This window comes from Mustela nigripes, chromosome 1, assembly GCF_022355385.1.
Source record: "Mustela nigripes isolate SB6536 chromosome 1, MUSNIG.SB6536, whole genome shotgun sequence".
Lineage (NCBI taxonomy): Eukaryota > Metazoa > Chordata > Mammalia > Carnivora > Mustelidae > Mustela > Mustela nigripes.
The window spans coordinates 262,045,184-262,060,167 of NC_081557.1; the positions used below are offsets into that span (position 1 = coordinate 262,045,184).

Sequence of the window (14,984 nt, forward strand, 5' to 3'; positions counted from 1 at the left end):
TCACACAATAGCTGTCCAGAGTCTTTGTTCAACAAATGAATGGGTAAATTTACTTTACTCCTGGAAGAGTATCATGAAAATTTTAATACAACTATTCATAAGCTGTATTCTTAGCAGCACCCGATGTACCACAAACTCTTAAATGGGTTTGATTTTTTTTTAAAGGGGGAGGTGTTGTTCAAAATAAATCTGGGAAATCTGGATTAAATAAATCAATGTAGGGGTACCTGGGTGGCTTAGTGGGTTAAATCCTCTGTCTTTGGCTCAGGTCATGATTCCAGGGTCCTGGGGTCGAGCCCCACATCAGGCTCTCTGCTCTTCGGGGAGTCTGCTTCCCTTCCTCTTTCTGCCTGCTTCTCTGCCTACTTGTGGTCTCTGTCTCTGTCAAATAAATAAATATAATCTTAAAAAAAATCAATCAATCACTTGACGGTGATATTTCTCAGAGACTTTAATATAGTGATAGAGTATATAGTCTTTAACATGGTAAGCACTGTGACTCTCTGGCTCTGGAAGTTGGTTTTCATTTTTTGTTTTTTTTCCCTAACAAAATACATATCTCTGTATTTATATTTGCTATATTTGCCCCTGGATATTTGCTGTGTTTGCACTAGTATGCCCCCAGAGGTCTAGCGTTTTTCCACAGAGAGGTTGCCGAGAAGGGCTGTAAGCAGCGCAGTGCACTTCAAGAAGCCTGAATATTTCACTCTCAAATGCAGGCAGAAATCTTGGGTTCTTGGGAGCACTTATTTAGTATTCGTGTCTGATCTTTTAAGCCATGTTTGCGGAATCGGACATTGTAGGAAGGTCCTTGAGTTTATTTTCATCTGTTAATCTTGGAGAGTAGAAAATAAGTGCATAATTATATAAAGCTGTAACGAACAGACCCCTCCCCTACCAACACACACACACCCCTTCCAGTCAGAGCAGCTAGAAAGGACAGAACAGTACTTTGGCTCATGCCAGCACCCCTTGTCCCGTGGCTAAGCCGATTGGCCCATTTTGGCAAGAGTTTGATCACTTTTTTTTTTTTTTTTTTTTTAAATATATAGCTTAAAATCTGTTTCACAATCAGAACGTCTGTCAGTCCTGACTTGGCAACTTGGTACCGTGGAGAATTTGGTCACCTGCAGAACTGATTCATGTCAATGACTCAAAACATTTCATTCCTATTAATAGGAAAATAATCCTAGAAATAGAAGGTTTCAAAACCAATATCTTCATTTATGACTGCCACACTGTTCACACCATAGCTGCAGCCTTGAATGGCAAAGCCTGACTCCTGGAGCAGGAGAATTTGGTGTCAGTGAGCATGGGCTCTTTGGTTCCGTTGCCTGAACACATATTCTGTTCCTGCATGTCCCTGTGAGGTCAGAGTATGCATGGTTGTTGGGAGAGTTAAGCGAGCTGATACCTGTAAAGGATTTAGTATTCACACATGGTGAGTATTGAGGACAGGCTAGCTATCACAGTATACTTATTCTAAAAAGTATTCAAAGTGGGCCACAACAGTATATGAAACACCATGCCATTGTGAAATAGTTAAAAGGGAGAAGCAAGGCCTAGAACTAAGAGCCAAGAATAAGGCTATTAAAAATAGGCCTGTCATTAAATCTTCACGGATATATTACCACTGCCAAGCACATTGCTTTTTATGTACTAGTGCTGAATATATGTTGGGTGAATGTGTTTGAGTCTAAGCTATACTTTATGATTAGGTCACTAATTTCATTTTGAGAGCTCCTTCACAGGAAAAAAATGATTGGTTGTCCAATTACATGTTTTTAGAATTAAAAATAAATACATGCTCAGGATAAATAAAATGGTTTTTGGTGTTAAGACTGAAAAATAATTTCTCCTGAGGGTTCTTATAAGCAGGAAACTATGTAATGAACTGAATAATATTCATAACAGGCTTTTTAATTTGATGAAATGGCCACATTATATAGGGCTATTTCTGTTATTGCTTAAGCACAGATCAAAGCTACCACTGGCATGCATTTCTTTTATGTCACTAGATATTTCTTCTCATCCTCTGTTTCTGGGTCATTCTGTTCTTCCCAACTTCTAAACCAGTGCTCCTCAACTTCAGCTGCCCACTGAAATCACTGTGGGGCTTTTAAAAATGCGGCTGCCAGAGCCCAACACAGAACAATTAAATCACAATCTTCCAGATGGACCTATCAGTATCAGTATCAGTATTTTTTAAAATGCTCCATAGAGGATTCTTTTTTTTTTTTTAAAGATTTATTTATTTGTCAGAGAGAGAGCGAGCGAGAGCGAGCAAAGGCAGACACAGTGGAAGGCAGAGTCAGAGGGAGAAGCAGGCTCCCTGCGGAGCAAGGAGCCCGATGTGGGACTCGATCCCAGGACGCTGGGATCATGACCTGAGCCGAAGGCAGCTGCTTAACCAACTGAGCCACCCAGGCGTCCCTCCATAGAGGATTCTAATGTGGTCAGGGTGAGGACAACTGCTGAGAACATTGCAATAAGCCTAGGGCTTCGCTTGTCATTCCAGAGCCATTCCTAGGTCATCTTTTCTAGTCCCATAGCCTTAAACACCTTCTGTATTTCCTATGTGTCAAGACCCATGTAACCACCGTCCACTTGACACGCCCACTTGGATGGCCAATAGGCACTTCAAACTTACATATGCAAACCTTCAATCTTGATTTTACTCCCCATAGTCTGTCCTGCTTTCGGAAGTGGCACTGTCACTTCGCCCCGCTGCTCAGGCCACCCTTTACCACTCTCTCTTACATCTCTTATCTTACCCATTAACCCATGTTTAAAATATACCCATGATCACCTCCACCAAAGGTTCTAGGTCGACAGCCATTGTCTTTCCCTCAGAGCACTATGAAGTTTATGAACCAGTTTCTCTGCATCCATCCTCGTCCCTTCTCTCACCCGCGGCTTCCCATAATGCTTAGCACGACATGACGTCAGAATAAAACCCAGAGCCCTTCACGTGATGTGCAAGACGTACAGGAGCTGGCCTGGGCTGCGTGTTTTTACTCACTTCCTCCCGTTCTCAGCCGTGGCTGGAGGGCGGTGACGGAGGGTGAGAACGGGAGGAAGTGAATCCAGAATAACAGCACAGGTGATATATTGATAAGGTGGTGGGGACAGCTCGAGGAGGTGACGTTCGGGGAGAAACCCAAAGGAAATTAAAAAAAAAGGAAATAGAGACCTTCAGTAAATGGAATTCAGGAGTTGGGAGAATGAAGAACTGTTTCACACTGTCTCAAGATCTGGAAAATGGCCTCTTGATCATTTTACAAATGGTAAAAAGTAAAGCTAAAACCTTTTTGTATTACAGGCATTAGCTGGCCCCTTATCAGTATTTTCTGTCATTAGCTGGCCGCTTATCGGTACTATTGCTACAGGCCAGCAGTAGATTCAGATTCAGTGGAATCTGAAGGCAGAATTTATCCAGAGGAAAAAGAGGTGTCATCCAAGATCCCTCAGTGGCTTCCCAATTGTCCAGCCATGCTGTTCTGCCAACTGACGTGACGATGTCGTGGTTGCCGGCTCTGATGTTGTAACTGTGAACCCGGGCAGTGTTGCTTTTGTCCGCCCGATGCAGACAGAGGCTGTGGCTTGCCATAATTAGAGCTTGGGCGCTAGAGCCAGACTGAATTAGTTTGAATTCGGGCTCTTAGATGGTTTGTAGGACTTTGGACAAATTACTGGACTTCTTGCGTCTCCTCAGGTTCCTCGTTTGTCAAATACAAATAACATTAGCGTCTACCTCATAAAAAAACACTCTCGTGGTGTCTTGTGAAGATTGTGTGATAGGAAAATGTATGATAATTTTATGTAAGGTGCTAGAACAATGTTTGATGTGTAGCGAGTTCTTACATAAGGGTCATCGTAACCACGTATATATAGGCTCTGTCCATTTAGCTGCTACAGAGTATTTCTCTGTAGAGGGGTTTTTGCTCTTTTGTTGTGTGCTACAAGCTGCGATCACAGCTTACGACGAGGGTAAGAAACACATATTTCCAGTCCAGAGTCTTTAGACCTCTAGAGGCATTTGTCCAAAAACAGAACTCAGGCCACTTTTCTCCTTTGGATGCTGTTCTGGTGTTGAATACTGAGTTTTCCTGTCTATAATTTTCTCAGTATTTTGCCTCTATTTTTATTTTTATTTTTATTTTTTTAGAGGGAGAGGCAGGGGGAAGGGGCAGAGAGAGAGTGTGAATCTTAGGTGGGCTCACACCCAGCACGGAGCTCGATACAAGCGTCACGACCCTGAGATTGTGACCTGAGCTGAAATCAAGAGTTGGACTGACTGAGCCACCAGGTGCCTCTCCTTTAAACCAGACCATTGAATGAGTTAATGTATATCAGGAATGACTCCGTTTTCTCTTATCCAGAGAAAACGACAAGGTAAATGCATACGTGTAAGAGTCGAGCCCCTACTGGACTGGCCATTTTGCTTCATCCACCAATGCAGGTATTTAAAGATTTGCCTCATGGAAAAGGACGTTGAGACTTGTTCTGTGCTGCTGTTGAAGACAGATCTAGGATCATGATAAAAGTTGCAAAAAGTGAGACCTCGGCTCTTGCGAGGAAGAAGTTTCTAACTGGGCTAAATAAATGCCTGTCTTGCATTTTTATGGGAAATAGTTATCCATGGGCCTGGATGGTGAAAACATAGGGGGAATGAAGCAGAAGCAAAATAAATTCTACTCACATCAAGAATCTTTCTTCCCTAAGACCTTTGACTGCTCCTACACTGTTCTCAGCTACAGGAGAAGGTAGTGCTCGGTGCCGACCCTGTGGCTTATACCGCCTTTTAATGTGGAACTGACCACACTGTGTATTCTCATCCTGATTTGCATAACTGTTTCTCCCGTGAGCATGTGGGATTGTCTGTCTCCGTTGCTTAGCATGGTTCTGGGATTATTTCTTGATTATCGAATAAGCGAAGGCAGGAAATGACCTAGAAACGTCCAACAAAAATAAACTCCTCATTTCGAGTCATTTAAACAACAACAACAAAAAATGCTACTTGAAAATGAAGCATATTGTGCTGTTTGTTCTAGCGTCTTTTTAAGTAGCAAGTATTTTTTTCCTCAAATTGGCACTCTGTGTTAGTTGCTAAAACTCTTTGCCACAATCTGCAGTTTTGCATAAATTACAGTGTAATCATAGCCTAGAAAACTGCTCAGACAGCTCCCAGTAGACAATTCTTGATTGACCGTGGACTTCTATACAGCAAGAAGCCTATCTTGCCCAGAAGTTAATTATTAAGTTCTAACAGAACTCTCAGATTCCAGGAGATAGGTCCTAACTTTTTTTACTCTTGCTGTATCTTACAAACATGATGTCAAACACCGGGTACCGCGAAATTGCTTAAGACTCTGCTTATAAAAGTTTTTATCTGGGTCTGTGCGATAGTTAGAAAAATTAGGCCCTCGCCCAGGCTGGTATCACATGCACAGTAAGAGGATAAAGCTGAGTGTGGGAAAAAGTCATCTGAGGGTCAGAGATACGCATCATTCTGCCGAGTAGGTGCTGGGGCTTGTCCGTGCTGGTCACCCCAGGGAAGAGCTGAGGAGTTAGGATTAGGGGCAGCGAGCCAGAGGATTCACGGAAGAAAAGTAAGAGGGCGCCAGACCTGAAAACAGGAATGACAAGACCTCTCACAGCTTCACTAGGCAGACAGTGTTCAGGCTCGCTGGCCTGCAGCCCCGGGAGCAGGTACCGCGGCTCTCAGCACCAAGGGCCAAAGGCCGAGAGACTGAGGCATGATTTAAACACATTTGCCTTTAACGCCCCCGCCGGTTTACCTCTCTTTTGCTGTCACCCTTGGTCTCTCGAGTTGTAGGCTGAAAGCCTCTCCGTGGGTTGATATTGTTATAATCAGAAACTCATCAAGGTTGGGGGGGTTTGGTTTTGATTTTTGTTGGGGGGTCTCTCATGCAGCAGGACACTGTCGCAGGGGTCACTAAAGTCTAAGGGGACCTTTCCGCATTCAGGGGGATTGTCTTAAGGGAGAGGTGGGAGGATGCTTCGTAGGTTCGCTGTGGGGTCGTTTGAAGCAGGTACTTGACATTTCTTGACGGTGTCGAGCAAGTGAAGGGGAGAGGAGGCAGAAGGGAGCCTCACAGGCTTCTGCCCAGGGTAGCCGGGCGCGAGTGGTACCGTTGACCGAAATGCAGCTGCTCTCAAGCGCTACCAGGCCCATGGCCTCTCCTTGTTCTTCCTTTCCAAACCTGTGCCCGTTATTGTCTTTCACTTGTCCTTACTGACTTGAGGATGAAATTATATTCTTCCAAAACAATGCACAACTACCAGTTTTTATTGGAATTTTATTAAATATGTAATGAACATAGAATTATTAATCTTCAGGATATGGAGTCTTTTATCCAAGAATTTTTTTAATTAATTAATTTATTTATTTATTAACATAGAATGTATTATTTGCTTCAGGGGTACAGGTCTGTGCCTAGTTCTTCAGTCTTGTGTCTTTTGGTGTTGTTCTGGAGATTTTTCTTTTTTCAGATGGATTTTGCACATTTATGTTAAGTTTATTTATTTAAGATATGTATTTTATCTTTTGTATTGTTATTATAATGGAGTCTTTCACTTTTTCTTCTAAGGTGTTGTTACATATGAAAGCTGTTTATTACTGTATATTTTCTACTTGGCAATTTATTGAATTCTCTCACTGCTTTTGAAAGTAGAAGTCTTAGACTTACTTAACATTAACACCTTACCTTCTAATTTCTTTTGTTTCCTTTTTGTTCTTTATCTAAGTTTTTAAGTTGAGTTATTGATTTTCTTATTTAATTTATTGATATAATAATTTAGGTCTATGAATTTTCCTCTGTGCTTTCTTTTATCTTTATTTTATAGGATCTAATATATAGTAATTTCATTATAAATGTTTCTAGAAATCCTGTACTCTTATTTTGTGTTTTCTTTCTGACTCAAGAATTATCTATTATTTATTTATTTTTTAAGATTTTATTTATTTGAGAGAGAGAGGCAGAGAGAGAGAGAGAGAGAGAGAGAGAAGCAGGCTCCCTGCTGAGCATGCAGTCCAATATGGGGCTCCGATCCCAGGACCCCGGGATCATGCCTTGAGGTGTAGGCAGACATTTAACTGCCTGAGCCGCCCAGGTGCCCCAACCCAAGAATTATTCAAAAAAATTCCAGTGGAAGAACCTTGTAATTTCTGATCTTTTTTCAATAATTATAACTTCATTGATTTGTGATCAAAGGAAATATCTGGTTTATATAGCTATTTTTTTAGTATTAATTGAATTCTTTTTATATCTGAAGTCATATCACTTAAAAAATATTCATTGGTCACATGGAAAAAATATATGTTCTACCTTCAAAGTGTGATATATTACAATCAGGCATATAACATTAATTATATTATGTACATTTTCTATATCTTTGAACTGTTGTGCATTGAGAAAGATGAATTAAATTCAGCAAATACAATGTGTTTCTTTTTCAGTTTGTAGCCCCTGTAATTTCTGTGCATGAACTATATTTCTCTTTTATATATTATATATTTGTCATTGTTGTATGCTCTTTTGAATCATGTCTTTGCATTATAGTGTGTATTTCTTTGTCCTATTTAATGCTGAATTTCTCTTTATTTGACAATAGAACATATTATATTTTTTGTCATTTCCCTGTTACACATTTGCCCATTTTTTATTTTTAACATTTCCAAACAGCTTTGTTTTAGATATACCTTACATAAAGTAAAGAATTAGATTTCGTTTTTGCTTTGTGAGCCAATTTGGAAATATTATTCTTTTAAATAGGTAACTTAGGAAAATTTATTATGATGATAAATGTATAAGATGTGAACTGTCATTATTTTCTGTTCTATTTGTTTTTGTGGCTTTTATTGTTTTTTTACATTTTTTTTCTTTCTTGTGTATGGTTCTTCTGATACTTAGGGAGGTTTATTTTTACTCTAATAGTTTTAACTTTACACAGTACTCTTAGTTCTCTTTTCTTTATATGGTATCTATTGACACTCTAATTTTAAGAAATGATAGGAATACTTTCTTTTTCTTCCCTGATTCCATTTCTTTTTTCTCCTACTTGATATTTGCCAATAAAAATGATCTCTTAATATTTTACCTTATACTTCTAAATTTTCTTATACTTCTATTATTTGATTGATCGACTTTAAATGTTTTCTGTTGATTCTAGTCCTTAGATAGTAGGTGGACATCAAGCTTTCTCATTTTTGCTCATCTTTTTTTTTATTATAATATGTTAGTCACCATACAGTACATCATTAGTTTTTACTGTAGTTTTCCATGATTCATTGTTTGCATATAACACCCAGGGATCCATGCAATCCTTGGGTTTGCCATTTTTAAAATGCATTCTTTTATTTACTTTAAAAATAGAGTAAAATTCACTCTTTTGGGTGTACAGTTCCATGAATTTAGACAAACGCATGTAGTCACATCACTACCACTAGAATCAGAACAACTCCATCACGCCCTGGATACTCCCGGGCTGGTTTCCAGATGGCATCTTTTTACTAATTCTGTGTCAAATCTTTTTGTTGTTGTTGTTACTTACCATTGAATGAGTTGGGTTTCTTGGATCTGCTGTTCGCAGGGTAGTTCTGCTGGGGGTTGGGGAGGAGGTGCCAGGCTGTCCTCAGATCCCTCCTTCACCACTTACACAGACTCAGACTGCTTCCTGCTGAAGTGGCTCCTCCATGGGAGCTCTCCTTTACCAGCCGCCATGAGCTTGACTGGATCCAAGAGGGCTTCTTCCGCATGTATTTCTCTCTTTGCTACAGATGAGAGATTGACCTGAGCCCTCCACCTTCACACAGTATGTCTCTGCACTCATTTTCAGAGACCAGCCGCTCCTGGCCTTCTCACTCTCTGCATGTCTTTGTGGCCTGTCTTCCTGTGTGGTGTATGCTAGCTGTGCCAGTCCTGTGCTCAAATATTTTTTGGTGTCTGTGAAAAATATGTCTTCTAGTTTTGCTGAAAATGGAGATCGTGGAGTTTTCGTTGTTGTGATTAAATGTGCAGCATTTGTATGTTCTAGGAGAAGAGAGAAGGCCCTGTCTCACACAGCTGGGTCTTCAACGGAAGTTCTTCTGTGACTTCCCTCTCCCAGCATGTCTTTCACTCCTCTTCCTTGGCTCACTCTTGAAGCGCTGCAAACCCCTCAGGCTGCTGAGCTCTCTTATTCACATATCAGTTCCTTAAATACTTCCTGTTCTATTTTATACCTCTTTGTCATTTCCTAAAAACACAACTTCAAAATTAGTCCATTTTTTTCTGGTTATTCTGTTGTCTTGGAATGCCCTTTCTTTCTTTCCTTAATTAGTATGCCCTTGCTCATACTTTGAGACCTAAAAAAAGGATACTGTCTCCTTTAGGAACCCTTCCTAGACACCCTCAAGAGAAGACGCAGAATTAATTTCTCAGCTGTGTTCCCACAATATATTGCCCCATTTTGGGTGCCCTTATCTTGCTGTTTTCAGTATTTACAGACCTTGTTATCAGACCAGTGAGTATCCCCTGCATTTACGTATTAACCCATCAATACAGAACTTTCTGATGCTGTGTTTCTAGAACCTTACTTTTAGCTCTCTTATGATGGTCAGCACATACTCTCATATGGTCTTAGCTGATTTTCTGCTGGTAATTGAAGAGTATGATATTCTGGGTGATTTAGGTTTTCTTTTCTAGATGTGTTCTTAATTGCAAAGCAATTTTCCTGCTCTTAGGCTGTAACTGAATCTCCTCTATAATTGGAACATTCATAAATTTTGAAAAAGCTCAGTAACCATTAATGGACATTCTTCTCCATTCCAGGTGATGCAACAGTGACCATAGCTCACAGATATACTCCTAAAGAACAACTGAAGACCCATACTCAGCTGGCAGATATTATCATAGTAGCTGCTGGTAAGTCTTCGGTGGCTGTTAATTTGGTAAAATGTCATCAGCAGAGCAATTCCTGCCCTAATTGCTGACATGTCCATAAAAACAGTTTCTTGGGAGAGTTAGGCCTACATATGACTAACTTCCCTTGACCGGATCTTGTTTCTGGGCAATTATTATATTGGCTCGTTGTGCCTACGTTAACATTTGTCACTTCATTATGGAAAACCCAAATAGCCTTTGGAATGACAGATTAAGCACAAGAACGAACATGCACGTTGCCAGTTCCTTCAGAGATGTGGTTGATTCTAAATATGAATGAGTTATGGGGAAACGGGTAGGAAATGCTCTTGAAAAGATAGCCAGGGCTAGCTCATGTAGGGCCTTGGGAAGGACTTTGATATATGCCAAGGATGGCTGGGAGCAGGAGATTGACGTGGCCTATGGTTTTAAGAGTGCTTAAACTATGTTTAAAGAGTGTGGACTTGAGAAGGAGGAACAGAGAAGAGGTATTGGGTTTTCATTTATGGGATCAATGATTTTTCATAATTTGTTTTATATTTGAAGCGTACAAAATAATTCTACCCTGTACTTCTACCTCTGCTCTTGCCACATAACGTTTCTACATTGAAGATGATTGTGACTCTTCTTGCTTTATCCAGGGCTTGAATGAGAGCCTTTTTCATTTTGTTTATCAATTAGGTATTATTGGTGATTTTTAGACTTCACATTTGAATTGCTGGGTGGTTATAAACTGTAAAGGAAGAGTAGAAGTTCCAAAGGAAATTGAGTTTGATGAAGAGAATGATAGCTCAAATTAGTTTCAACCAAATTTAGTTTACTTTCTTATTCTGATATAGGCCCTTCTCTGGAAATCAGAATATATGTGTGATGACTCCAGGTAGAGTAATTTGCATCCTGATAGAGTAAAAATACAAATACCCCCTTTTTAGGAAGTCCCCAGTAAGCTGGTACATCTAACCACATTTCCAGTTTTTCTGAGTAACTATATATTCAGGTGATACTGAATGCAAATTTTTGAATGGGATTGACAGAAGGAAGACAGACGTTTAGAGAAGCAATAAACTTTTTTGGACCCCAGATAACGTTAAGTGAAATACTGCCACAGCAACTGATGTATTCATAGAAGACAAATATTAAACTTACTTCTTTTTAGAAACACTTGGATTCACATGCCAGAGTCAGAAGCTGGTGAGTTTAGGGGCGTTGGGTCATCGTTGTTCATCTCAGACTTTAGAGAGAATGAAATTTACATTATCTTAAGAAGGCGCTAATTGACTCTAATGTTAACAACTTGTAAAGAATATTTCACAGTTGATCTTAGTTTCTGTTTCTCTGTTATAATACTGAATGGATATTTTCTTCTAGTGAGATAAAAATCCCCCGATGTGCGTTCAGCTTGCGTTTTTCTTGTTGTGGGAAATGGAAGATAGGCGATTCTCTCTCAAGCACTGTGACATTCTCTTGGGACTAAAGCAAGCTGCATGTCCCAGTCATTATGGCCTCCCCTGTCATCATCCTTCAGTGTCTCCTCTACTCTCACCATATGCTCCTTTGTAAAGGCCTAAATCAGCACTAAGTACGAGGTGTTAAAAAATAAAATGAGAAAAGAAAAAGGAAAATGAAGGGAAGGGAACGGAGGGGAGGGACCAAGCCTATATCGAATTAATAAAATGGGAGCCAGGAGGTAGCAGGTGCACCAAGCCAGCAGGTGCAGAAGCAGTACTGAGGTTCTGTCTAGTGCCCATCATCCAGGCATCCTGTCACCACCAGAGGGCGCCAGGCAGGTGGCTGCTGTCGTAGACAGCCACGCTGGATCCACAGTCCATGGGTTTCACCACACTCCCGCCCGGTGGTGGCTGGAGGACATTTTGAATGACGGTAATGTGAACAGGCCTTGTATTCCAGCCCTAATGCCAGTCACTAGACACGAAGGTATGCTGAATGCTGGAAGACAGTCCCGTAGATGATGTTTATCAATTAGATAAATTGCAGTCGTCCTGAAGAAATAAATAAATATTTGGATTATGGGAAATTGGGGGGAAGAAAATTGAGAGCTTATAAGAAACAACTAAAGATTGCTCATTTCCCTGCCCTTACTAATCACCTGGAGAATTTAAGGATAAAGTATGTCGATATTGGTAAATTACAGTGAAATTATAAAGAAGGAGCAAGTTAACATATAAAAGAAAGTCCATATCACCAGACAGGTCAACTGAAATCTTACTAAAATGAAGCACATCTCGCATTCTGTGTGGGAAATAAGCAAATGCAATGAGCAGTGGGTATTAACGAAGGAGATAGTGATCTAATGGCAGAGGTAGCTGGAAAAGGGAGGGCTGGACCGTCGGCACAACTGGAATGTCAGCATATATGGAAGCCGTCCCACCGAGGAGTCGGGAGAGCCGGAGGAGGAGCGGTGCGTGATGTATCAGAAAGATTGATAACGTCTGACGGATGGCAATGAAGAATGTAGTGATGAAATCTCGGAATGGGCTTGCAGAAGAAAAAAGCAAAAAAGGAAATCATTGTGTGAAGATCCTGAGGCATGAATAAAATCAGCATATGTTAGTATTCAGCTCACCCCTCCAGTTTCTCAAATTCCCATGGTCCTGTCCTTATAGGTTTAACTATAGATCACTTCCTCTTTAAAATCTCTCTCTGCACATTCAGGATTTAGATTAATTTAGAAGCTCAAATTTGAAAATCAGATTCTGTCAAACTATGCATTTAGAAATAAGAAACTTCAAGTCTCTTCTCAAAACCTCTGAGTTCACAGAGAGAATGAATCTGGGGGACTTTCCTGGACCGTGGTTATGGTCCTTAATGTCTTTTTATGGTTGTCCGTCACTGTCACTAGACTGTAGTAGGGACAGGACTGGTTTTTGTTTTTGTTTTTGTTTTTTTAATGTGGTATATAAGTGCCTCAAACAAAATCTGACACACAGTGAGTACTCGATTAACGTGTGTTGTATTCATTTTGAAATTACAACTGGAACAAGGACTTCAAATTGATACAAATTTAGATGATAAACTTTTACACATATAATTTTATAAAGAACCATTCTAGCTACCGATTGATTCACATAGTAGTAGCATTATTTTTTGTAACTACTAAACATTCCTAGCTTGTCATTATAAAGTAAGTTGAAAAGGTCATAAAGGTGAAAGATTTGTACATACAAGAGCAGTTTGTATCGTAAAGTGGATAAGTGAACTCATTTGATTTGAAATAATAAGCTTAAGAAATTATAAGCGAGGTGATGATGAAAGAGACTAGTATAGACATCTAAAATATCGTAAGAATATTAAACAGTTGAATTGAAAGAAATGGTTTAAGGGAAGGCTGTGTTGGCTTTGTGTGAGGCTAGTGATAAAGAAGGGAAAGCTAGGGGTGCCTGGGTGCCTCAGTTGGTTGGGTGTCAGTTTTGGCTCAGGTCATGATCTCGAGGTCCTGGGATCGAGTCCCGCATCAGGCTTCTTGCTCAGCGGGGAGCCTGTTTCTCCCTTTCCTCTTCCCCCTACCTATGCTTTCTCTCTCTCTCTCTCTCACTGACAAATAAATAAATAAAATATTTTTTAAAAAGGAGAAGGGAAAGCTAGCCAGGATAGGGTACCAATGCTGAGAGTGTATGAGAAGACCCTTTGATTCACTTCTATCTCATGTTTCCAGGACACTGGGGGATATCCTGAGTCTGTAACAGTTCTAGGAATCCTCATTATTCAAGCAGGACAGACAGGTTTTTCCCAGACATGGTCTGAAAGACCCTCCACCAGTATGAGTAAACTGTGGAACTAGCTCCGTTCAGGAGATGAGCTGCTGAGTCAATGCCACTTGCATATTAACCTGTGGGTGCAGAGTGTCGTAGCTGGTGAAAGCTGGCATTTTGTCCACTAAGCCATCCCCTCCAGCAGGATGAATGAACCTTGCAGCCGTAACTCTCGCGTCTCTATTGCAACACTTTTAATGATAGACACTGCAATACAAAACAGGATAAAGAGGCAATTCTGTAGAGTAATTTGGAGTATTCCTACTTACTCGTCATAAAATAAAGGTGACCGACCAACTTCTTTCACGACTTCTCCCATTGTAACATCAAACTTGGACACACTCCCATCAAAATCATCTTAGGTTCTCAATAGAGTTTTCCTTCTGGTGGATTTCATCTTCCTTGGAGCGAGTGCCAGGACACTGAGAAATTCCCAGGGTGGGGCCTGGAAATCGTCGGTTCCACCATCCACCGCTCATGCCATTGTCCTTTGCGTATCCCAATTCTTATTCTCTATCTTGCCATTTCAGCCTCTGTTTCTCCACTTAGAAGTCCTTCCTTCCTTCCTAAATGAGTCATTTGTCTCAATTTTATTAGTTATTTTAGTTCGGGAAGGGAGAGGTACTTAGGTGAGGGGGTTTGATCTCATACACCTTTTCCCATCTTCTCAGTCTGTCACCCTCTCCCTTTCCCCACGTCCTCCCCCTGCCCCGTTGTAGCCCCCCCCCCCAACCCATCCGCAGAGCCTCCCTAATCCACAACAGATAAGCTTCATCAATGTATGCCAGGGTGCTTAATTATTGCTGTGTTCCTGAGTATTGGTTGTTTTCTACATCCCTACCATGAAAACTTAGCAAACATGCACAATTATCTAACCAAAGCCAAGCGCAGTTAACAGTGTGATAATGAGCCTTCCCTTATTTTATACTTCCATGGAAATATACATATTTACACATTTCTTTTCACCTTGCATGGACTCTGCATTTTACGGTTCTACACTGTCTATGTTTCCTCATCAGATGCATTCTTCTAAAGCATGGTTTCTACTGATTTTGTAGCATTCTATGCTGTAAGTATAATTTATTTAGTCAGTTCTTGATGATTGGACATTTAGGTTGCTCCCAGTTTTTTATTATTATAAACATTGCAGTAAACAACTGGAGACATCTTTGTAAACACCCAGGATTATGTGCACGAGGAACCTGTAATATTTATTAGATTGATCTTTAGTTATTTGCTAATGAATGGTTACTTTTATTCTCAAAAACAAAACTGATATTTAAAGCTT

At 40.3% G+C, this 14,984-nt stretch overlaps 1 protein-coding gene across 5 annotated transcripts in view; it reads left to right on the top strand.

Annotated features, from left to right (window-relative positions):
• The window catches only part of MTHFD2L (methylenetetrahydrofolate dehydrogenase (NADP+ dependent) 2 like), a 128,596-nt gene that overhangs the window by 47,551 nt on the left and 66,061 nt on the right, over nucleotides 1–14,984 (top strand). For all 5 annotated transcript variants that reach the window (XM_059385218.1, XM_059385227.1, XM_059385232.1 and 2 more), the window contains one exon: nucleotides 9,837–9,929. In XM_059385218.1, the coding sequence (XP_059241201.1) occupies nucleotides 9,837–9,929 (93 nt within the window). The remainder of the gene's footprint in view (nucleotides 1–9,836; nucleotides 9,930–14,984) is intronic.